The sequence below is a fragment of the Mustela lutreola genome, chromosome 8, assembly GCF_030435805.1.
Source record: "Mustela lutreola isolate mMusLut2 chromosome 8, mMusLut2.pri, whole genome shotgun sequence".
Taxonomy (NCBI): Eukaryota; Metazoa; Chordata; class Mammalia; order Carnivora; family Mustelidae; genus Mustela; species Mustela lutreola.
Window position 1 is genome coordinate 109,293,558 of NC_081297.1, and position 25,811 is coordinate 109,319,368.

Below are 25,811 nucleotides of genomic sequence, written 5' to 3' on the forward strand. Positions count from 1 at the left end.
CACCTAATTTTCATATAAGAACAAATACAGAAAAAAGTCAACTGTATTCTGCCAGCAAAATGTCCCTGTAAACTAAGAAAAAATTCAGCCTTCCCATCAGAAACAATAGATTATTTCTGAAACTGTCTTTGTTTTAGTATAAACCTAAACGTACATAGATTTAAGGGCCATTAAATAAAGATCACATAGCACAGCTACTCCTCCAGTGTGATTTTAGTCATTTACTGAACACCTACATTTTAAGGCCTTAAAACAGGGGTCCACAGACTATGTTACATGGTCAAATATAGCCCACTATTTTTGCAAATAAAACTTTATTGGAATACGGCCATGTAAGTTTGTTTACATAGAGTCTATGGCTGCTTTTACACTACAACAGCAAAGCTGAGTAACTGCAACAGAGACCATACGGCCCAAAATACCTAAAATATTTATAATGAGGTCATTTAAGTTTGCTAACTCCTGCTTTAAAAAACAAGAATCCTCCCTTCCTTCCACCCTCCTAGGGCTCACAGCCATCTAAAATTAAATAAGGTGATGTGGGGAATTGAGCTGTCAAAACCAATTTATCCTTTTTTTTTTCTTAAGTTCAAAACAAAATGAGGTTGCAAGGTTAAGATGGCAGATTGCACATACTCCTCTGATCTTAATCCTTCCAAAATCTCAACTAAAATTAGGATCAAAGGGTTTTTTAAACAGACGAACACTGAAGGACAGAAAGAGAAGAAAGCAGCAGCAGCAGCAAGTTCACGGAGAACTGAAATCTAACTTAACAGTGGGAAAATCTGAAAACTAGACCTAACACAAAATCAAAAAGGACACTTTTGGAACTAGGACTGGAGAGATGAAATTGGAGAAAACAGGGAGGACTAAACAAAAACTGATAAAGCAGTTTAATCTCCAGATTCTCTCCCTCAATCTAGCAGAAGCACAGCAGCTTCTTCTTTGGAAAGGGTTAAACTAAGAGCTCAGACTAGAAGACCACAGATAGAGCTAACAGTCTCAGATATAGGACTGTATCCCGCTAGAATGTTGGATGTAGAGAACCTACTCTAGTCACCTTTTCCCAATTTGGACTCTAACTGAAAGCCAGATCCTCACCCAGATACTCTTCCTTAAGGTATCTGACATAAAGCAAAAAAAAAAAAAACCCAAATCATTCTGACAATGGGGATTCTCACAATAAACCACCACCCTGATGACCTTTCACTACAATCTAAATTAAAAGCCTCCCTCCACCCCACAACAAATTTTCTAATCAACTTTTTTTTAAACTGCATATTCTCCCCCCACCCAGATCTTAGTGAGTAGGCAACCAAGTTTTACGTCCTATTTGAGAAAATGCTTTTATATGGAGACAAAAACAAATACAGGAAAGAAAAATTTAAGAGCAAACAAACTACAGCAAAAAAACATCCACAAAAAAGATACCACAATCCAGTAAAAAGATATTACAGTCAATGAAGTAGGAACAAGATGCTATAAAAAACAGGAACAGAGAATAAAGACACTCCTGAAAACTACACAACAGAAATTTAGACACTTCACATGCTGAAAAGTAAAAATTTCTTCAACTTTGCCTAGAAAGAAGAGCAGAGATAAAGATGGAAAACAAGACAAAAGATAATTAAAACAAGTTCAACATTTAACATAATAGGAGGTCCAGAAAGAGAAAACGGAAATAAGACAATCAACAAAATAAGTCAAGAATATTCCCCAGAACTGAAAGCCATCATCAGGTTGCCAGACTGAAAGGGCCCACCACTGAATGCCTCCTACAACAAATTTTTAAAAATACATATAACAATGTGAAAATTTCAGAACTCTGAAGCCAGAGTGCTTCCAGAAATATGTATGTTTAAAACAAAAAGTGTCACATACAATGATCAAGAATTATAATGACTTTGAACTTCAACACAGCAATACTGGAAGCCAACTGATAATGGAGCAATGCCTTCAAAATTCTGAAGAGCATTCCCAAAGGAGAATTCTACACTCAAACTATCCAACATAAGGATAGAACTGTCCTTTTCAGTCATTTATCTCAAAATAATTTATTTCCCTCGTACTCTTCCAAGAAAGTATTAAAGAACCAAAAAAGAAAATAATATGGGATACAAATTTACAAATAGCAAACCCAAGAGAAAAAACAAAATGAAACCCCAGAAGATAAAAAATTAGATCCACAATGATGGCTCTATAACCAAGATTAAACAATCCAGATTGGAGCAGTATAATGCAGAAGGCAATCACTTTGAAAGCCGTTATCACTAAAATACCTGCTGCCATTCTTTTTTAAATGTGGAAGGATAGGCCAAATTCTTATATGTACTTGAATGTGATGCCTTGTGTAAATTTTCCTGCCTTCTCACCTCCAAGCTCTGCTGCCTACAACTTGTGTGTACCATACCCCCATCCAAGTCCAAGTGTTGTTTAACCTACTCCCAAGCTACGTGAAATCGTAAGCAACAAATAATGCAGTTCACTTATTCTCCCTTACCGTTTTTCTGCAAGACATCCATCCACACTAGAACTCTGCTAGAAGTCAACTTCATAAAACTGATGTTTCTAGAGTACATGACCTTGCCCAATAAATTCTTCAGGAAAGCTGATGCTAGATTATGACCCAGATAATCTTTTTGTTTATTTTCCTACCTTGGAGACTTCAACTGATAGTGGTAATACTGCTTTTCTTTTTAAACACAGATAAGTTTGTGACTGCTATTCAAATTTTCAAAATTAAACATTGATTAACAATGTATAGGTGTTAAAACTCTAAAAAAACAAAACAAAACAAAACAAAACAAATGATTTAGACAAATGCCAAGACAGTGCTTACAGGTCTGGAGAAGGTGGAGGATGCAACTGAGAAGAGGGACACTGGGCTTCTAATACTAATGTTTTACTTTTAAAAACTCAAATATAAGTACCCTAGAGTAAACCCTACATATACATTTCATACACTCTTTTTTATCTTTTTTGTATGATACACTAATATGGAAGTAGTAAAGTCTTTGGCAAATACACATATGGTAAAAATGGATTTTCCAAGTATTTCTTACTCATTTCTGTGCTCAGCACATTCCTAAGAACAACCACTGGCAAATGGTTTATTTAAGACAATGATTATATATACTACATTTTGTTTTGGATACACTGTACCCATCGATTATATAGGCAGGTATTAAGCATCAGTCTTTACCATACATTTTTATAATGTTATTATTACTGCTATTAATTACATCACAGTACAAAGTGAAGCCCAATCTCTGGGACAAGTAAAAAAACAAACAAAAAACCAACTATCTGGCACTTACTTGTCAATGTCTGCCATGTTGTTAAGAACTCCAAATATCTATGGAGAGAAATGCCAATGTTAACAAAAATTATATATACATTTATATATAATGTATTCAAAACCATTAAGAACATTTGATGCCCAAACACTTTAAATAGTACCACACTGAGAACTAACCCAAGAAGGAACGGATACTCCCATTAAAAACACATCACTGTTGGGTGCCTGGGTGGCTCAGTTGGTTGAGCAACTGCCTTTGGCTCAGGTCATGATCCTGGAGTCCTATAGGATGATCCCGCACAGCCTGGGCCTCCCTGCTCAGCTGGGAGTCTGCTTTTCCCTCTGCCCCTCCCCCCTCATGCTCTAACACTTGCTCTTTCTCATTCTCTTTCAAATAAATAAAATCTTAAAAAAAAAAAAAATCAGTGTTAAGAAGAAAAATCATGGCACATATACATGGACTTTCATAGTAGCCCCCAAAGTAATTTTTCAGAGAACACTGCTAAAAATAATGAAGTTAGTACTAGGCTTTTAGACTCTACCATGTAAGGACATTTCATAATAGTACTGCTGGTAAAGAATCTGACGTATGCTAGTATCACAGAAAAGAACAATACAAGAGGTCTTTAATCAAACTCCTTTAACATACAAATGGTCAATTTTTGTTAGACTTAGTACCTCACAGAACCCACTTCATTTTTGTATTCTTATCAAATTCCTGTTAAAAAGCCAAAATCTGCCACCATTATGCCCCCAGAAATCTTCCTAAAAAGTTTAATAATCTTTGCATCAGAAGTCAATCCTGGGGCACCTGAGTGGCTTACTCATTAAGCAGCTGCCTTCCGCTCAGGTCACTGATCCCTGGGTCCTAGGATGGAGTCCCTGCATGGGGCTCCCTGCTCAGCGGGAAGCCTGCTTATCCCTCTCCCACTCCCCTGCCTGCGTTCCCTCTCTGTCAAATAAATAAAATCTTTAAAAAAAAAAAAAAAGTTGTTTAAAGGACTGACTTTTTTTTTTTTTAAAGATTTTTATTTATTTGACAGACAGAGATCACAAGTAGGCAGAGAGGCAGGCAGATAGAGAGTGAGAGAAGGAAGCAGGCTCCCTGCTGAGCAGAGAAGGAAGCAGGCTCCCTGCTGAGCAGAGAGCCCGATGTGGGACTAGATCCCAGGACCCTGAGATCATGACCTGAGCCGAAGGCAGCGGCTTAACCCACTGAGCTACCCAGGCGCCCTTTAAACAACTTAATGACAGTTTAAAAGCTGAGTCCCAATCTTTTTCTTCAGTACCTCCTGTCTTATCACTGATAAGGACCACACACACACACACACACCCCCACCCTGCTACCCTGGATATGCTGGCACATTGTCAACAAATTCTTGGTTACCTTACAGCAATACTGTTAGAACCCATCCAGCGAATATCCTAAATTCTTTCCCCGCTATAGATTAGTATTAACTTAGAAAATACTTCTTTTAGAAGAAAACTGAAGGTAAAACATGTTATATTCAAGCAGGAAAATGGCTAATGCCACACATAATGAATGCACAGACTACCAAAAAAAAAATTATCTAAATGAAGCTTAGGATCCCACATTAAAATCAAGTTTTTATCTTTTAGTAATTTAAAACCACAGACTTTTAACTCTCAGAAAGCTACGAGGTGTGATTCCTCATATCAATATGTTTTCTAGGAGTTAAAAAGAGTTACTGATTTCAGCAGTCAAGAGCTAATATGTGGAGTATTATTAGTGAGCCAACATCCATCATTTGAACAATTTGAAGAAAATATTTCTTCCTAATAATGTATCCTATTCTACTTTAAGTATTTTTGCTTTAAATTTCTAATAGCACTGATAAACTTCTCTAGTGATGCTGGGTAATTAGCCAACATTAACAATCTATTTAGCAATTATTAAGAAATATTAACTCAAAAATAAGAGAAATATTGAATCTTAATCATCAAAGAAATACAAGTAGGATTCCAGTTTGTCTATCAAATCAGCAAGACTCCTCTTCTAATGCAGGGAAAATGGTGGTGAACATGCAGTCTTAAATATGGCTTATGTTCTTTCTGGAGAGTAATTTTGGAATAGTAATATAAAAAACTTTAAATATGTTTGTCTCCAGCTTTAGTTATTCATTTGTGAGATTCTAATATAAAAAAAAATTATCAATCTCAAGGTCTATGCTTTATCATGTTTGCCTAGAACACTCTTCTAAAATTCAGTTAACATAATCTTTGGCTCTTGTCTCCAAGTTTTACTTTTTCAGACAGGCTTCTCCAACCTGTATATTCTGGCTAAATAAGACTTCTTGGTTGTACACACTCCTAGAAAGCCCTACTTCTTTCCATCATAAGATGTCTCAAGTTTGTAATTACAAATTAGTGTGATAATTTGACTAAGATCTATCTTTCCCCACTAACCAGAGCACAAGACTCCTATTACAGGGATTATATGTGCTTCTGCCAGTCGCTGCACTGCATCCTTCAGAGTAATAATATATAAAGCTTATGGACAGAGCAGGTACAATTATTTATCTCATCAAAAATAAACAGTATTAGCATGGAATGTGCATACAATGAAATGCTTTGCAGTCAATGAAGCAGATACGGAAAGAGCACAGGGCTTATGGCAAAATTCAATCTGGACAGGAACATATATATATATATGCATATGTGTGCATGTGTGTGTATACCTGTGTGTGTCTATGTATACACACATGAACATGCATACTCATGCACATACTTTATGAATAAAACAATTCTGAACAGATATACCAGAAACCTAGTAATAGTCACCTTTAAGAAAAGGTTGGGAGAAAATGAGAACTTATATTTGGTTTTTCCATATTCAAATACATTTTGTTAACATTTTGTAATTTGCTGGGTTGAAGTCTCGTTAAGATCAGCAATTATCAAAAATATAAAACACCCCCCAAAACTTCTAAATTCAGATTTTTGTAACATTTTAAAATGTACTCAAAAGAATGGCTACACTGCTACCTTCCTTGTCCATTTCATGGGGTCACATTTAGAATTCAAACTCTTTAAATGAAACTCTTTGATTCTTTATTAAAGATGATTCAAGACAGACAGGATGGCATTTACTTCTTCAGAGATACTTTCTCCACTATGCCCTGCCCACTCTAGCTGAGTTAGACTTCTCGGTTATACACACTTCTGTTTTTTAAAGCAGACCTAATTTTGTAGTCAAATCATCTGGGTTGACACCAGCTTTGTAAAGATCTAGCTCAGGCAAATGACTTCTGGTCTTATTCACCACCTACAAAAATACGAAAAAATCTATTCCTTTATTGGACTATTCTTATTAAGACGCAAATTTATAAGACTTAACCTGCGTTTGATAACTACTGAACATTCAATAAATGTAAGCTTTTCAGTTCTGTCCATTTTTAATTATCTCAGCACAGGGTCAATATTTCTGCAAAATAATTAGCTGAGATGATCGTTAAAATGTACAGAGTAACCAATAAATGTACCATGGTAACGTTAAGATGTTAACATTAAGGAAAACTGGGTAAGGGGCATTTGGGAACTCTCTAGAGAGTAGTAGCTCTACAACTTTTCTGTAAATCTAAAACTACAACTAAGTTCTTTAAAAGAGAAAGAGATTAATCCCTATGCCCAGATTCTGAACGAAGAGGTCAGAGAATGGACCCAAAAATCTCCATTCTAAACAAGAAACCCCAGGCCCTGACGTAGGTGATTCTTAAGACAAATCACATTGAAAAAAACACAAGTTTCCGCTAATACCTCCATCAGTTTTGTTGGGTTTTGTGGGGTTTTTTTTTAAACTGCTCTCAACATTAAATCAATGAAAGTTTTATTTATCAGACATGAAATTACTTTCTAAGAGTTCAGAAGAATTTCCATTTCTGGTAGTGACAAGCTAAATTATGCAGACCAACTCTGCATAAAATAATTCCAAGTCCAGAATAAACATTTGCTGAAATCTTAAAAGCAATGTTTTAACTACTGAGAGGTAAAATCAAAAGGCCCAGACCTATCCAAGGTAGGAAATCTTTATAGCAACCCTCCACTTAAGCAAAATGCTATATTATCAGGGATGATAAACCAGTTCTCTTGGACAAATAAACTAGAATCACTTATCAGTGTTGTCCCAAAACCTCAAGCCATGAGCTTTAAATGGTCTGCCTCATCATGTTCCTAAGTATCTATACAACCGAATGAGAAAGGCACCTTCATTCTAGACCTCAAATAATTTATACAAGTAGTTTTCAAGAGCAGTAAGGGCAACAGAAAGAATACAATAGAAACCTGCCCCCAAAGATTTAAATACTGTCCAAAGGACTATAAATAAACTTATAAACATAGACAAATGACAACCATGCTTACTGAGTTTGAAAATGCAGTGTCTGCAAAGAACAGCCATCTATTAAAGGTGATAAAGCAAATCCAGCAAAGAACGAGAGAACTTTGAGAAATAAAATAATGGAAATCAGGCCAAATGGGCAGGTTTATCAGTAGACTAAACACAGATGGAAAGATAATTGAGGGATGCAAGCTTAGAAGAAATCTTCCAAAATATGGCAGAGACTATAAAGGCTAGAAAATGGCACGTTTTATGGGTTTTAACTGATGTTAAAAGATATTTCAGTATACAATAGAGTCTAATGAAGATTTAATACAAGTTCTAGGAGTTAAGGAAAGAATGCACAAAATACTTGAAAAAAATGAAAACCTAAGAGGGCGCCTGGGTGGCTCAGTCAGTTCAGCAGCTGCCTTTAAGGCCCTAGGATGGAGTACGGCATCGGGCTCCCTGCTTGGTGGGGAGCCTGCTTCTCCTTCTCCCTCTGCCTACTTGTGCTCTCTATGTCTCTGTCAAATAAATAAATAAAATCTTAAAAAAAAAAAAAAGAAAGAAAGAAAGAAAACCCAAGAATTTTCCAGAACTGATGGAAGATAGCCCTACAAATTCCACCAGAACTGATGTGGTTAGCCATACAAATCCCAATCATGATAAATCAAAAAGAAACCTACACTTAGAAGTATCAGTGAAAAGGCAAGACATTAAAGACAAGTCACGTCAAAAACACAGAAAAAATACTCAGCTTAAAGCCATAAAAGACACACAGCTACCTTCTCTTCAAAAGATGCAAAAGACAACAGAGTCCTCAATGTGCTAAAAATAGCCAAAGATCTTAGAATATTATAACTAAAACACCTTCTAAGAATGAATGTGAAACAGGTATTTTCTGGAAAATATGCCTCCAGCTCCCTCATATATTCTATTAAGTATATTCTTCAGGCAGAAGGCAAGTGATCCCAAATGGAAGAACTAATTTCCAAGAAGAAATGAGGGGCAAAAAGGATAACTTCATGTATCTAAATAAACATTTTTAAGTATCACCATTGTGTAGTGTTAAAAAATTAAAACCACCACAACATTAAGTCAGTGGTGAAGATAAATCAACTAAAGGTTCCCATTAAAAAGCGTCAAGCTGGATTTAAGAAAATCCAACTACATTCCATTTATAAGAAACCTATCTATAACATAAGGATATAGTTTTCCAGTAAAATATAATCCTAACCCAAAGAAAGCAGGTATAACTGTTATTAACATCTAAAAATCAAGTTTAAGGAAAAGCAATACTAGAAATAAAAAGGTCACTCTACAATAAAATAGTGTATTCACTACCTAGTATATGTAATGTGCAGATGTCAATTCAAAGATACTGTTCATTACAATGTGACTGAAGGCAAATCTTAACCTGAGAACTTGAACACACAAAAAATCTTCCACTGAAGAGGGGAAACAAGTCACTGAATTAAACCACAAACTGGTTATATTTTGTGCTCTTGTAGTAGTTGGATGTCCAGACATGTGTTACCAAATAACTTCTCACCATTCCAGAAAACCTGACTCTGAGTAAGTTCTCCTGATTTTCAATGAGAAGTAAAGAAAGCAAACATTTATGAAGCCTACTCAGTAAGGGACTATTCTAGGCTTTCCTCCTATCTACAGATAAAATACTAAGCAACCTGCTCAGCAACACACAAAAGGTAAAAACCCAGTAATTAAAAATCTGACTTTCAAAACCCTATGATGTCATATCATCCAAAAAACCAAAGCACCTGCTCTATCTGCCTACTGTTACGTAGATTATACTGTAATAAAATAGCTGATGTTCCTTTACATAAAATGACATACTTCATAGGGAAACAACCAATCATGAAAAATTACAAATGTTTTAAAGCAAGAGTTCAAGGGAACCAATAATAAGATTCCGCTTACCCGAGACCTCACATCTCCCTCCAAATTCACTTTTAAGCAAATCTATATTTTAGACACTGTTCTTCTATAAATAACGTTTTCAGTGGTCCAAGGGCTTAATAATTGATTTGGCTCCAGCACAACCTCATAGTTAGAATATCCTATTCTTTAGGCTCACCAAATGGACTCCTATTTGAGATCACTACGGAACTTCTAGTCCAAGGGAGCTCAATTTTCTAGATTATCATCTGATCCCACAGCACAGAAACATACCTGGGTTGAACTGAAATCTGGTGAATATTCACCAAGCAATAACAAACAAAACTAATTTTTTCGCATAAGGGGAGAATTACACATACACACACACACACACACACACACACCCAGACAAAAAGCTTAGGAACCATCACTCAACTACCATATTTAAACAAATTCAATGCTGAAGACCCCCTGACCATAAATAAATACTGTTGCCTTTCCTTGGAGCACAGTGGAATCCAAAGAAGTGTGCTTATGAATTCCAAGCTGATGTATAGTGTAACAGTTTAAATCAAGGGAACCCCCTTTAAAAACCAATACAAAAGCCTCATGTAAGTCATCATTGCTCAGTTATATAACTTTGAAGAAGTCCTTTAACTGCTCTGTACCTCGGGTTCATATAAAATGCGGACACTATCTACTTCTACGAGCATTAAATTAGCTAGTAATATGAAGTAATTTGTGCTCTTACATTATTTTCCCCTGTTGTGTTCTTCTGTACCCTCTTTACCTTAGAAAATTAAGTATAATTAATTAAATCTAAGTTAATTAAATGTAATAGGTTCTTCAAAATTACAACCCCCTTTCCCAATGAAAATTTCTGAACAAATAAAAATGTATCAAACCATGTAGTGAAAAAGGCAGGGTTGGTAACCAAAAGTACAGAGGCCACTTTGGATGCCAAGTGCAGCAATGTGATCTGGTACTCTGGTATCAATGTACAAAACAACTTACAAGGATGGGTGAAAGCAACAATGTTCACCTTCTAAAACCTACTCTGCCCAAAAAGGGGAACTTCTTATTCAGATGAAATTAGTAAGAACCGGCACTTAAAATCACCATTAAATGGGTCCTTGATGTAAAGAGTGTTAAATACTACTCTGTCCCCCACTTTTTTTTTTAACAGCATTCACTACAACTTAACATTTTATATCTAGCTAACCAATGCTTTATTGCTGTTTTTAAAGACATTTTGTCCTAATAGATGCTAAAATACTCAAAGAATCAAATAAAAACACAAATAATGACAGGTTTGATTAGACTTGTAACCTGAATAGACTGATCATCAGTTTTCAAAACCGGTGATCAGGACTCATCCTCTCTCATCTTATTTTCATTAACATTTCAAATTTACAACTAATCAAAAAATGAGCAAAGATGTAGTATTTGATTTTGATATCTTCTTCATTCTTTAAGCCCAATAGATTCTGCCTCTTTTAGCCCCTTTTCCTACAAAAGGGCTTTTTAAAATATAATTTGGGGGGTTAGAATTCAGTCACCTGGAGACAATATGGACAAGTTGGGTAAGTAATAAAATGAGCAACAGCATTTTGGACTAAATTAATTCTGGTACAAGTGTTGGGTTTTTGGTTGTCGTTTAAATCTCGAGCGAACAAGATCAGTCATGTGCCACATTTAGCATTGGCTTAGTATTTTGTCAACAGGCCCAGTATCAAAAATAGGTACTTTGCAATAGATAAAATTTACAGGTTTTTCAAACTGGTATGATGAATTTTTTGAAGTTGTATTTATCAAATTAACATAACATTGATCTGATAATCTATGAAGTCAAGGTTTCATAACCAATGTTTGATTCCATCTATCTTCCAAAGGATCAGTCTTCTTTTTTTCTTTTTAAAGATTTTATTTATTTGACAGACAGAGATGACAAGTAGGCAAAGAGGCAGGCAGAGAGAGAGTGGGGAAGCAGGCTCCCCGCTGAGCAAAGGGCCCAAAACCCTGGGATCAAGACCTGAGCAGAAGGCAGAGTACTTTAACCCACTGGGCCACCCAGGGGCCCCAGGACCAGTCTTCTTAGAAGTAAATTGCACATTTTAGATTTGGACCATTAACTGAACTTAATTTTTTAAAATTTGTATTTAATTTGAACTTCCAACAAACACAAGACTTAGGCCCAGAAGATCACTGTAAACCATTTATTTACCTCAACAATTTAAACAAGTTATTCTATATATAAGTTTTTCCCCTATCCAAAGGTAATGTGCATTTTAAGTACAGAAGTGTTAACGTAGGTTGACATGAAAATAGGACTTAAATATTACTTTTAAAAGATACATTGATGCTACCTATCTTCAGAAACAGCAAATTCCGTTCTACAGCTCTTCTGAAACAAGGCAATGTTCAGAGACTTAAAAGTGCAGTCCTTACAGAACTAGTTACTAATCATTTATCAGTGATGATCTAAAATAGGGGCTCCTTGAGGACATTACGTGCCAGATTCGTTCTTTCTGTTCTCTGAAAGCGTAGCCCTCCCAAATAAGACCGCATTCCCGGCTCCCTTCACTGCCTCCTTTTATGAGTACTAGGAGCACTGACAAGACAGCAGGCTACAAACCGGGCCCACTAAGTTTACATTAACGCCTATTTCCACCCACACTTCCTACGCCCAGCGCCCCCATTCATTTTATAAACTAGTTAAGTAGCCACTTCTGGGAACTTCAATGAAGGAACTAATTTTTAAGAATGTGAAAGAAGTCCTAACAGAATTTAAGACATTAAAAACAAAAAATCGTTTTCTTCTTAGAACCGTTTACAGGATTAGATTAATTGGGATCACTTCTCCCCAGGTAATGAAATCCCGGTCAAGACACCTATCTAAATTCTAACTGTACTGGAGGTACACAAAAAAAATCCCGTGTTAACAACAGCTAACACGACCCCTTCACAAGCGTTAATTCTTTAAAATCCTGGCAGTAGAGGCCATGCTTCATCACCCATCCAACACTCATACTTTCCTCTGTTACCAATAAAAGGTCAATAAAATAAGACAAAAGAGAAGCTGGTAGGAGTTTGAAAGCCAAAAGCTAGACTTGTTTACTCTTAATTTTCACATCCCACCACCCCTACAACTCACAGTGAAGTGAGGACAACCCAGACCCCCGTCTCCAATCCAGCCCAGGCGACGGCCACGTGTCTAGGGAAGCCTCCGGGGTTTCCCCTCCCAGCACCGTCGCCGCCTCCAGTGGGCGGAGAGCCCAGGAGCCTCGCAGCCTCCCCGCCCCCTCCGGGCCGCGTCCCTTCACATCCCCTCCCTCCCATCGGAATTCGCAGCCTCCGCCGTTCTCTCCATCCCCCAGCGGCCTCCCTCCGGGGATTATTTTTGAGGAAGCGGGGGCGTCGAGGAAGCGGTGGGCTACGCACTCGAACCCGGCCCGCACCCCGGCAGCCTTGAAGAGACAGCGGCCGTACCGCTCGGGACCGGGAGGCGAAACCGCGGCCTCGCTCCCGTCCGCGCGGAGAAGCCGGTGGGGCTCAAGGAACCTCGGCGCACACCAGCACGGCCCCCAGGCCTCGCAGGCCCCGCCGACCCCCCGCCGTCTCCTCAGCCGTTCCCGAGTAAAGCGCCAGCCAATCCCCGAGGCCCTCTCAGGCTACGGGGACGAAACTCCGCGGACGGCTCAGGCTCCGGCCTCACTGGACGACCCGGGAGGCCCCGGAGGCCAGAAGCCCTCACTCTCATTCCCCTGCCCCTTCCCTCCGCGCAGGCCGCCTGACTGATCCTACGTTCCCCTTTCCCTTTCAGACCCCCATCCGTTACCGGTGGCGAGCACGGGGAGCCAGGCGGTCGGAGCTGCGCAGGCAGTGACTCAGGGCGGCGGCGGGAGGAGCAGGAGGCGGCGCCGCGAGCAGATGGCGCTAAAAAAGACCCGAGAGCCCGCCGCTCGCGCTCATATACAATTAGCGTCAGCACGTAGGGCCCGCTCCGCTGCCCCCCCCAGGCCTCGCCGTCTCCTAGCAACGCGAGCGGGAGGCGGGCCCACGACGGGTTGCCTAGCAACAGAACTGTCCTTCTTCCTGGACGACCTCCACGCCCTCTGCGAGGTGCTTGGGGGTCCTCGGGTTCCCGCCTCGGCCCCCTGCTACGCGCCGCGCCATCTCTTTTCTCCCCGCTGCACAAGAAAAGAAATCACAACCCCTTAGGAACCCGGGAAGGCCCCTGACTCGCTCGCCTTGCCCCTGGCCCACCCCGTTCTCCTCTGCCTGGTGCATGGAAGCGTGAAGGCGGGGTGGGGCAGCTGCCGCCGGTTCCTATCCCGGCCTAATTCCTTCAACTCGGTGGTGCCGGGTAACCATTTTCCTTCCTCGCCCGTACTTTCCCCTAAGAACAACAGTTCTTTCCTCCTGACCACTTTGGCGGCGTCTTCTGCCGGTTTTGCGTCTCCTAACTCGGTGGGTCTCAGTGGCTTCCGGGCTGCCTCCTCATCCCTAACCTTCCATCCTTTTACCTTACGTGCAGTCCCTCATTTCTACTTCAGTTTTTTTGATGGATGAAAATGGCAATGTTTGTTTATTCTCTGGATGCTTTATAATGAGGACACTGTTGTTTCATCTTGCTGAATAAATAAATTTTGTGTAAATCCTCAGGCCTGTGAAACATGGCTGTTTTTCAACTGATGAGGGATTGACTAATGTTAACTCTTAAAACAGTGGTCCACTAAGTGTGGCCCCCAGACGCGGTAAAAGAAGTCGGAGAAGTTGAAAGCCTTTCCATAATAATACTAAAACATTATCTGCCTTTTGCATTCTCATTCTCTCACAAGTGTTCAGTGGAGTTTTCCGGAGACTACATAACATGTGATATGGAAATATTGAAAAAGGAAGCAGATAATAAAATCCAGTCATCTGCAGTTAAACCAAACATTAAGGAGATTTGCAAAAACGAAACAGTGCCACTCAATTATTTTGTTTCGGAAAATAGTTACTTTTCTTATATAAGATTCTTTTATGTTAATATTTAATTGATTTATTGTTTTTAGGTGAAATAATGAATACTTTTAAATTAAATTTCTGTATCTGATATGCATATCAGTATCTAGAATGCACTGGATAGTTTTCTGGCATCCCCAAGTTTTAGAGTGTAAAGGGATCTTGAAACCAAAAAGTTCAAGAATTTCTTCTCTACATGCTCATTCCTTTACATTTCAAACTGCCTGAAGTCATCTATTGTAATGCTCATGTTTAACAACTATATTCCATTTTAAAGCACATAGATTTTCTTTTGTCATCTCCAATCTCATTAAAATTAGTTGCCTTGGGTGTCTGGGTGACTCAGGCCTTAAGGATCTGCCTTTGGCTCAAGTCATGATCCCAGGGTCCTCTGATCCAGCCCCACATCCTGCTCCCTGCCAATGGGAAGCCTGCTTTTCCCTCTCGCTCTGCCTGCTGCTACTCCCCTTCTTCCAGTGTATCTTAGCCAATCTAAGAAATGAAACCCTAGTAAATTGCTAATAATACATGTCTTTTAATATAATCGTTTAAACCATAGTTTGTAAATCTAAAATTCTACCATTTAAGTCAAGGGAAGGTCAATCATTTATACATTCCTTTGGGATAGTTCCAAATGTATGTTGGGAACAAGGTAAGACACTGGCAATATAACATTAAGAAAGACAAGTTTCTTGGTATTATTGAACTTATGATTTAGTGAAGTAAGGCATGTGACAGTAAGGAAATAATTTTATTTTTTTAAGATTTTATTTATTTATTTTAGAGAGAGAACCAGAGGTGGGAGGCGGGTGGCATAGAGGGAGAGGAAGAGGATCTCAAGCAGATTCTGTACTGAGCCCAGACCCTATGTAGGGCTGGATCTCACAACCCTGAGATCATGACCTGACCTGAGCTGAAACCAGGAGTCAGATACCTGACTGAGCCACCCAGGTGCCCCTGAAATAATTTTAGATGTAAATGAGTAAAGGCTCTGAAGAAAAGAAATGAGACATAGGGGTAGAAAGTAACTAACCTGAAGATACCATTGAGTTTTTCACATTGACTCCTCTTATACCCTCTAAACGCATAATGCAGTTAACTCATCTAACTTAATTACAGTAAATGGTAGCCCTGGTCACTGATCATGAACCATGCTGAACTTTGAGTTAAATTTCCTTTTTTTCTTCATCCCCCATTATTTTCGTTTGGTTGATTTTTAAGGCATTGTAGCCTAGTGGTTAAGAAGTGCAGGTTTGGAATCAAGCATCCCAATTTTCATCCCAATTTTGTTGTGAAAGCTTAAACAATGTGTAAGTTGCTTAACATGATACCTGATGGAGAATTAACACCAAATAAAAGTTAAACATTATAAACTTCTTACTGAGGTTTTGTTTTGTTTTTGTTTTATTTAAAGATTGAGGGAATTCTCCCTGAAGTCTTCTATTAGCATCTGACACTATTTTTGTGAAATATTTTATCAAAAACTATCTGTCACAAATTTTAAATCATTTTTCCTGAGCTGAAATAATCCACAGCAATTACCACAAAAGTATATTCCACATTTCTAAATATTGGATACAGACATTATAGAAATCAACCAGACAAATCGATGACAAAAATGATTTCTTAAATATGCTACGTCTGTATTTCAACCGTTAAGCAGTGGAAAAGCACATAGGCTTGAAAGTCAGAGAAGCATAGGTTCATCCCAACATTCTGTGACCTTGCAAAAGTACTTACACACTTCGACCCTTATGATTCTCCATCTGTAAAATGCATTAATAATTCTAATAAAATCAGCCTCTTCATTAGCATGGAAAAGAGAAATATATGTCAGTCCAGTCCCCAGAGCAATGATTTACACTTAATAATAAATAAATAAATATTTATTTATTTATTTTCACCCATCTCAATTAATCAGCATGTAAAAAAGTCTAAAGGTACCAATAATAATTATCACATAAAAATTGCACAAGATAGGGACGCCTGGGTGGCTCAGTTGGTTGGATGACTGCCTTCGGCTCAGGTCATGATCCCGGAGTCCCAGGATCGGGTCCCACATTGGGCTCCCAGCTCCATGGGGAGTCTGCTTCTCCCTCTGACTTTCTCCTCGCTCATGCTCCCTCGCTGTCTCTCTCTCTCTCAAATAAATAAATAAATCTTTAAAAAAAAAATTGCACAAGATACATTTAAGTAACCGTTATCTTAGTTTTGATTCTAGATAGTTTTATTTTTTCCTTTTTCCTCAAAATTATATAAATGCAACATAAAATCAAAATTCTAGTGGGAAATTCTGGACAAGTTGCCTTAAATTTCTCTCTCTACATCCAAAAACAGATTAATAGATTTTCATTTGAAAATATCTTTATTCTGCTATCATTTTTAATTGAAATTTATATTAAAATGATCATAAAGTCATACAGCTATACAAAATAACACAGAAAGATCTGTGTAAATTTTACCCAGTTTACCACAATAGTAACAACAATTCACAATCTTAATTCAAATTCCCCCAGTTTCACACAAGGCATGTGTTTGTGTTTAATTCTATACAATGTTACCATATATGCGTTTGTATCTGTCACCACAGGCAAAATACACAGGCGCCCCTTTTATGTTGCTCTTTGATGATAGTATTTATTTTCTAATTTGCATAAAAAAATATGTGTCTTCCTTCCCAGATTTTACTTTTTTTTCCTGCTTCACAAATACTTAGGCAGAAAATAGGCCATTCCTTTGTGTGGGTCTTCAATAGTTCTTACCTTAACTATTTGCAATAATAACTTTGCAATTGGTCTCCCTAATAATGACCTCTTATTCCTCTGATCTGTATTGCCAAAGTTATGGTTCTAAATACAAGTCCAGGGATGCCTGGGTGGCTCAGTTGGTTAAGTGTCTGCCTTCAGCTCAAGTCATGATCCTAGGATCCTGGGATTGAGTCCCCTTGTTTTGCAAGGAGCCTGCTTCACCCTCTGCCTGCCTCTCCCCCTGCTTATGCTCTCTCTCTCTCTCTGACAAATAGATAAATAAAATATTTTATAAATAAATAAATAACGATCAAATCTGCTTTGTCATAAAACCTGCAATGGCTCTTTAATGTCACATGACAAAAACAATGCCTACAAAGTCCATCTTAATCTGAATCCATTCTATTTTTCTAGCCATACCTCCCACTATCCACTGTCATGAACCCCATACATTATGACTTTGAACTACTCACCAGACCCTCAATACACCAAGTATTCTTATATCTTCTGTTTCCCTCTTCAACTTCTCTTTAGAAATCAAGCCCAAGTTTTTATCTTTCCTGGGGAATCTTCCCTAACTCACCAAGGCAGATCTGGTTGCATACTCTTGTCTGTTTTCCAACAACTTTTTATGTATACATGTGTGTTCCCATGTTTCCTTCTCCCTGAACACACACTACATTAGATTATTAGTTACTACAGGGCAGTGTCCTTGTTTTTGTATACTCCTGTCTTGGATAATGACTAGCAGGGCAAAGGCATTCAATAAATATATGTTTGACAGAATGAAGTGAAAGTAAAGAAGCAAAGAAGAAAGCTAGTAAGGGAAGGAGAAAGGAAAGAAAAAAGTCATTGAAAACAAACTAGAAGTCATAATACTTTACTAAGTGATCCTTTTTTGAAGACAATTCCATCAATTCTATATTTGTCTATATGAGAAAATTTGACAATCTACTATGCAAGATTTTTGGATAAAGTTTAAATATTGTTTGGATATTTGTTTAGATATTATTTTTCCTCATCTATGAAGCAATTTGTCGGTAAAAATAAATATTGAAATCTGAGATCATAAGAAATAAAGAATATAAATTTTATGGTATTATTTGGAGACAACTGCAGTGTCCATTGTTGGGAGAAGTTAGGAGAATAGTGAAATGTGGTGGATGCATATCATGAAATATTATGCAGCAGCATGTCTAATGTCATATGGCAACAGGGATAGATCTGTAAAATGCAGTGCTTACAAAATAAAACCACAATTAGATATGATTACACACCTATTAGAATGGCTCAAATTAAAACAAAACACCTGGCTGATGGTATGAACTACTAGTAAAGATGTAGAACAGCAAGAATTCTCATTTATTGTTAGAATGAATACAAAATGGTACAGCCATTTTGAAAGAGAGTTTTCCAATTCCTTATAAAGTTAAATATACACTTACCATATGACCCAGTAGTCTCACTCCTGGCTATTTGCCCAGGTGAATTGGAAACTTATGTTCACACACACACACACACACACACACACCTGGAGGTGACCATTTATGACAACTTATTCCTAATTGCCAAAAAATGGAAGCAATAAAGATACTGTTCACAAATGAATAGATAAATAAAATGTACAATGGAATACTACTCAGAAATAAGAAGGAACAAGCTATCAATATACCCAACAACATGGATTAATCTCAAATACACTTTGCCAAGTGAAAGAGATCATAATGAAAAGGCTATATATTATATAATTTCGCTTATATGACATATGAGGAGAGGCAACATTAAAGGGACAGAAGACATGCCAGTGCTTTCCAGGGGTTCAACAGGGTGAAGAGTTGACCCCAAAGGTCCTGCAGAGGAAAAGATTTTTTAGGGTAATAGAACTGTTCAATACTCTATCAGCAGTGAATGCATACAGACTTTATGCATTTCTCAAAATCATTTACTGTACTCACGTTTTTAAAAGTCGGCCAGGATGCTAAGGGATCTTACGATGAAATTCAGTCTGACAAGTTAATCTAACTGTATTATAAATATAAAATACAACCCCATTAGAGATATAGGTAAAAAGGAACTTACTTTAGAATACAGTATTTTGGCTAAATACTGTAAGGCTAAAGGCAAAAACAGCCATACATAAACCTGTATTCCATTTGGTAAATTTGTTTCTCATGGAGGTAAGTATTAGAACTTCTAAAACTAATCTAACTGTACACTAGGTATTTATTTTCACTTGCCAAGGCTGCCCTAACAAAGAACCAAACTGGGGGGCTTAAGCAACAGAAATTTTACTGTCTTGGGCACCTGGGTGGCTCAGTGGGTTAAGCCTCTGGCTTTGGCTCAGCTCATGGTCTCAGGGCCTGGGATTGAGCCCCGCATCAGGCTCTCTGCTTGGCAAGGAGTCTGCTTCCCCCTCTCTCTCTGCCTGCCTCTCTGTCTACTTGTGATCTCTCTCCCTCTGTCAAATAAATAAATAAAATCTTAAAGAAAAAAAAAAGAAATTACTGTCTCAAAGTTTGAGAGAATAGAAGTCTGTAATCAAGGTTTTGGTATAGTTGGTCCCTTCTGAGTGCTATGAAGAAAGGATCTGTTCCAGGCCTTTCTCTTTGGCTTGTAGATGGCCTTCTTCTACCAGGATCTTCATATTGTTGTCCTTCTGTGAATGTGTTCATGTCCAAGTTCCCCTTTTTTATAAGGACACCAGTCGCGTTGGATGAGGGCGCATTCTAATAACCTCATTTTACCTTGTTTTCCTCTTATCTCTGTAAAGACTATCTCCAAGTAAGGTCACATTAGGAGGTACTAGGGGCTAGGAATTCAACATATGGACTTTGGGAGGACACCATTCAACCTGCAGTACCAGGGTCAAACAAACAAGTAAATAATTGTAGATAATGGGAGCCAGGTCCCTCAATATCAGAGAAAAAAAATCACAAATAAGCAAGAAGAGAAGGCTAAAATGAGCCCTGTGGTACCGTATTGGGCTAGAAATATCAGTATGAATTCATGTTTATAGATAGATAGATATGTACATACATAGGTTTAGTATATATACATTTATTTCCTAGCTCTGTCCACTGAGAGGGCCCAGAATTAGTGACATTCTAGTAGCAATAAGCATGCCCACCACCCAGATTTTGATTTCTAATTACCATTTTTCCAAGAGAAGGAGATACAGCTGATTCTAGGACTAAGGGAGGGAAAATACAAGATAAGTCTGGAATATCTTTATGTTACTATAAGTTCGAATAAACATAAAATAAAACTGATGGGGACATATCACAAGGGCACAGAAGTCAATCTGAAAGAGCTCCTAATGGCCCCCAATGGCCAAAGCTCGAAAAATTCAGTAACAAAATAATGATAATATTGGATTATAACTCAAAGAATAAAATAAATATCCATGAGTCCATAATGACATAAAAACTATTGGGTGGCTTTAACTAAAATGATCGAGGTTAATATCATCATTTATAAGTGGTGTTAATATCAAGTACTCCCTGATAGAATGAAGCAGGAATTAGTATTAAACAGATATATATTAAACACATGGTAATGGGGGGGGGGTAGAAGGGAATAAAATGAAGTATGAAAGTAAAAGGAAATCAATTTATTGACCTAGAAAGGTCTTATCTGGGAGTTAGGAGGAATTACAAGATAAGTTTTAAAAAAGAAAAAAAAGGGCACTGGGTGGCTCAGTGGGTTAAGCCTCTGCCTTTGGTTCAGGTCATGCTCTCAGAGTCCTAGGATCAAGTCCCACATCAGGCTCTCTGCTTGGCAGGGAGTCTGCTTCCTCCTCTCTCTCCCTCTGTCTGCCTCTCTGCCTACTTGTGATCTCTGTCAAATAAATACATAAATCTTTAAAAAAAAAAAAAGAAAAGAAAAGAAAAAAAGGACAAAAAAATAAATAAGAAGTAGATTGTGGCTGTGTATCTTTTGCCAATACTAGACATTCAATCTCTCTCATTTCTCACTATTCTCTCTCTGAAGAATCAACTTGTGATTCATATTTTGAAAAGTTAGTTCTTGAAACTGGAAGAAGCAAAAAGTAGTAAAATTATATTCGTCATCAGTTGTAACAGAGTAAATTTGAATAATTGCAGGACACTAGAGATAAAATACAGAAGTAAATTAAGGAAAAATCAAGTCGACAGTAACAATAACTAAAGGTCTTCAATGTACCAGACACTGCCTTATAAAGTTTTACAACTATTAGCTCATTTAATCCTCACAACAACACTATGAGATACTCTTATGTTTATCCTTACGTTCCAGATGAGGAACTTCAGGTCCAGAGACATCCAGGATCTGTCCCTAGGCCACACAGCCCATAAGTGGCAGGGCCTTGATTTACATCTGCAGAGCCTGGCACCAGAGCCCAAGCCTGTAATTATCTCTTTTCTGGTTAAATACATAAGATGTCCCAGAATTCAAGGAATTCACTCTGAAAGAAACAGACATGTAACCAAGCAGCTATAATTCAACTGTAAGTGCTAGTAAGAGAGAAGCAAGTATCAGAAAAGATGTCACAGAAGTGACCTCTGAAACCAAACCTTGAAGGGGAGGTAAGAATTTGCTGTGTGATAAGAGCAGGACAGTATTTCTGGCAATAGAATGGCCATATCGAAGAAGTTTTGGTCTAGTTGTTCAAGGTCATGTGAGAAATACAGTATGGAATACAAAAGCACTCAAACAATGACTTCCACCTTTGAGCACGGATTTCATAAACAGAAAAAGTCTAGCCAAGTCATGTAATGGGTTGGTACCAAGTATTTGTCAATTCAATTTGGGCCTATCGCTCTCACATACTTCGGGTATCAAACTGAACCTCTATTTAACTCCAGAAACGAAACTTCGTAGTAATGAAGGAGCCTTTACATAGTTTCACACCATCAAATTTGTACTCCTTACAGGTCATGAACCAGATTAAATCTATTTTCCAAAATCTTATAAAACAATTTCTTTTAAACATTTTATTTATTTTATTTTTTTTTTAAGATTTTTTATTTATTTGTCAGAGAGAGAGAGAGCACACAAGCACAGGCAGAGAGAGCGGCAGGCAGAGTCAGAGGGAGAAGCAGGCTCCCTGCGGAGCAAGGAGCCCGATGTGGGACTCGATCCCAGGAGGCTGGGATCATGACCTGAGCCAAAGGCAGCTGCTTAACCAACTGAGCCACCCAGGCGTCCCGATAAAACAATTTCTTTTAAAAGGCACTTTTGAAAAACAGGTCACAAAAATCCAAGAGACAGTAACAAATAATCGGGACTGGGGCACAAACAGTATGGCTTTGTATGTGTTGGGTATTGTTCTCACTTGCCTTCATGTTTTAGCTCATTTACCTCCCACAACAGCCCTATAAGCTACCTATAAGGTAGCTACTTATTATCACTATTCTGTAGATGAGATCACTGAGGTACAGAGAGATTAAGTAATTTAACACAAAGTTGCAATCAGTCTGGTAACCAGTGGAGCCAGGATTCAACAGTCAGGTAATTCCAGCCTGCATAAAAAGAGCGAAGCTATATGGTTCTTGAATTCATTTCTTAACTCAACAAATGGTCTAGTATGACCGATCAGTGGTCACAAACCCGAACATCCACTGTTGCCAGGCCAGGGATGGATGGTGTGAAGTCAGCCGGGTGTAGGACAGCAAGGACTGCAAGGGACTGTGTGCAACAGGAGCCCAGAGGCCTCAGCAAAGCAGGCAGCCACTCCTGACCTCCAGCCAGTTGCTGCCACACGGCTTCGGTCTTATCAGATTTTCCAGTGTGTCCAGAGAAACTGACTTGCAGGTGCAATCTGCCAATTCGGGAGGAGCCCATAAACTGAGTTTAGTTCTTGACATGCTGTGTTGGAGATAGCTCTGATGGCTCCGGCAGTTAGGCGAATGGGCCGTTCAGGAGAATCATGGGGGAGGCAAATATGGATTTAGAAATCTTCATCACAAGGAGTACAGATGAGGATGGCCGTGGGAAAGGTAAGAGGAAAATAAAGGACCAGGAACTCCAGCATTTAAAAAGTTGGCAGAAGATAAAGAGTCAGCAAGAAAAACCTGTAATAGAAGGAAAGGCAGAGGAGACTAGTATCTGAGATGCCAAAGGAGAAAGGGGAATCAGTCTCATCCTGTGCAGAGTCAGTGTACTGATGTTCTTGGGTAGAAGGTGTCTCACACTTCAGTAAGAAGAACTATTATTACTAAGTTTAAAGAATAATTTTTTAAGGGCTCTTTTATCAAAAATTACTGCTAGAGGAGCAATCCGGCACTTTCCTACTGCTGACCACTTTGTTGGCTCTAATTTAAAACACAGAAGTATTTTACTTCCATTTTTTTCCAATTTCTGTGATATTTTGTTAGCGTAAGAAGTATAGTTCTGTTTCTTTGGGTTTCTTTCTTTGTATCTGGCATGCTCTTAAGACATTTTGAAACTTCTGAAATAGTTACCAAATTTCAGCAGAACCACCAATAACAAAAACCGTGATTTTGTGGGAAAGCAATACCCATTTTGATTTAACAATTACATAAAAGCATTTTTCACACCTACAAGTTAAAACTTGGTTGACATCTCACAAATTATTTATAACTTTGCTCAGACATAATTTTAGAAGGAATTAAGGACCCCTTTGTCTATGAACAAGGAAAGCAAAGGAACCTATCTACTTGTTGGGTTTCCAGGGAGCCAGTAAATAAAACCCACTTTCCCTTCCTGAGTTAGAACCAACTGAAAGAGAGAGATGGAAGAGGCAAGCAAGTAGACATCAAAATAGTTCCCTTCTTACAGAGAAGGTAGGCTGGAGAACACACTTTTATATCTGCAGCAGACTGGCTCTGCTCACACTTCCCCTCTGACTAACACAGGCTTCCCGGCAGTCACATGCCCTCCCATACCTTTAGCATAGCAGAATGCAGACCTTGATGGACAAGTTCTGAAGAAAATGGAGCCCAAAGGACAGACAGGGCTTGGCTTACCCAGTTCTTTCTCCCAAACTCCCTAGTTAGAGACAGCACTCCGTTTGCCCTGGGGATAAACAATCCAGAGGAAAGAGCAAAGCAGGTTTTTCTGCTGAAGTTTCTTCCACCCTAAAGCCTGAGGCCAGAGAAAGGGAAGTCACTTGTTAATACTCCCTACTGCCTTTCCTCCTTTCAAGTTCATCTCCTATTATCCTCACACAGCTAGCAAGTGACTAAACCTGGACTCAGACCCAGACCCTGTCATTTCAGAACAGCAATCTTCATATGGGAGGCTATGCCTTGGAGGTCTGTGGTTAAAAGGAATAATCCCATTTAAATTCATTGAGTGGGCAGTTAGGGAAGAGACAATAATGAAATAGCCCAAAAAGGCACAGTGTGGACTTAGGAGACCTCAGATATGGTTGCAACAATGTTACCAACTAATTGCTTGGCCATGGTCAAGTCACCACATTCTTTATAAACTTAGATTCTTCATTTGTAAAACCAGTTCAGCAAGTCCTGCCTTTCTACCAACCTAGAGGATCAAATAAGGTATCTCATAAAAATACTTTGAACCAGCAGCATGCTGTGTTAAAATATATAGTAGTTACTGGGGATAAAGTTATTACTTCAACAATATTAAGCAGAATAGGAAATAATATTAACCAGAATAGGAAAAAATAGGAATAGGAAAAGTGACTGTTTTTCGGAATGTTTACATTTGCAAAGCAGAAGCTCTAGAGGCAGGCAGATGTAGATTTAAATCCCAGAGTCCTCCACACACTAACTGAGTAAACCTGGACAAGTAATTTAATCTTTGTGAATCTTGAAGGGCATCAAGGGCATCAAATACTGCACTTTGACATAAGGATTATTTTGAGCCAAAGGCAATTGAAAACCAATTGAAAGATGCAGGAAGCGTTCTCTGCCCTTCCCTCCTTACCTAAAATCCAGGATATAAATTTCCCTTTGAGGAAGGTGCCCCTCCTGTACCTAATGAGAGAAGAATGGCTCCTATCATCAAAGATGAGGGGCCAAGACCAAGATGAGTTTGCATAAACAGGCCTTACTAAAATAGCCCTTATCTCCCATTATTTTTCCTACATATTTCCCCACAATCTGTCATCCCTTAATGACAAATTCTCTTTTCTTAGTTAAGAAGGGTATAAAAGTTCTCAAGTATAACTGCTTCTTGGAGTTGCGCCATAAACTCCTGTGCATGTAAATATGAATAAAAATTGTCTGCATTTTCACCTGTTAATCTGTCTTTTGTTAGTTTAGATCACAGGCCACCATGTGCTGAACCCAAGAGAGCAGAGGAAAAGTTTTTCCTCCCTGACAAAAATTTTTCCTCCTCTTTTGCATATATGGAACGCTTATATCCTTTTTACCTAATAGGGTTTTGTGAAGATTATATAAAGGACCAATCACACAATTTATTTGATAAGTATTAATTTTCTTCCTCTTTTCTTGTTCTAAAGATCAACCTTACCCACAACAGGCTTTACCTTTTAATCAAGGGGCTTTTATGTGTATAAATCATCTGAACCATTAAAAAGTTCACAAGTAGT

At 38.4% G+C, this 25,811-nt stretch overlaps 1 protein-coding gene across 10 annotated transcripts in view; it reads right to left on the bottom strand.

Moving 5' to 3' along the window:
- NAP1L1 (nucleosome assembly protein 1 like 1) overlaps positions 1 to 13,538 on the bottom strand; it is a 33,899-nt gene extending 20,361 nt beyond the window's left edge. For 7 of the 10 annotated variants that reach the window (XM_059186373.1, XM_059186372.1, XM_059186369.1 and 4 more), the window contains exons 1-2: positions 13,375 to 13,533; positions 3,318 to 3,355 (exon numbers count right to left, since the gene is read on the bottom strand). In XM_059186373.1, the coding sequence (XP_059042356.1) occupies positions 3,318 to 3,334 (17 nt within the window). In that variant the 5' untranslated portion in view covers positions 3,335 to 3,355; positions 13,375 to 13,533. Of the gene's footprint in view, positions 1 to 3,317; positions 3,356 to 13,374 lie in introns of all 10 variants that reach the window. The other 3 variants (XM_059186368.1, XM_059186374.1, XM_059186367.1) reach the window with 3 other exon arrangements.
- Positions 13,539 to 25,811: the final 12,273 nt, after the last annotated feature.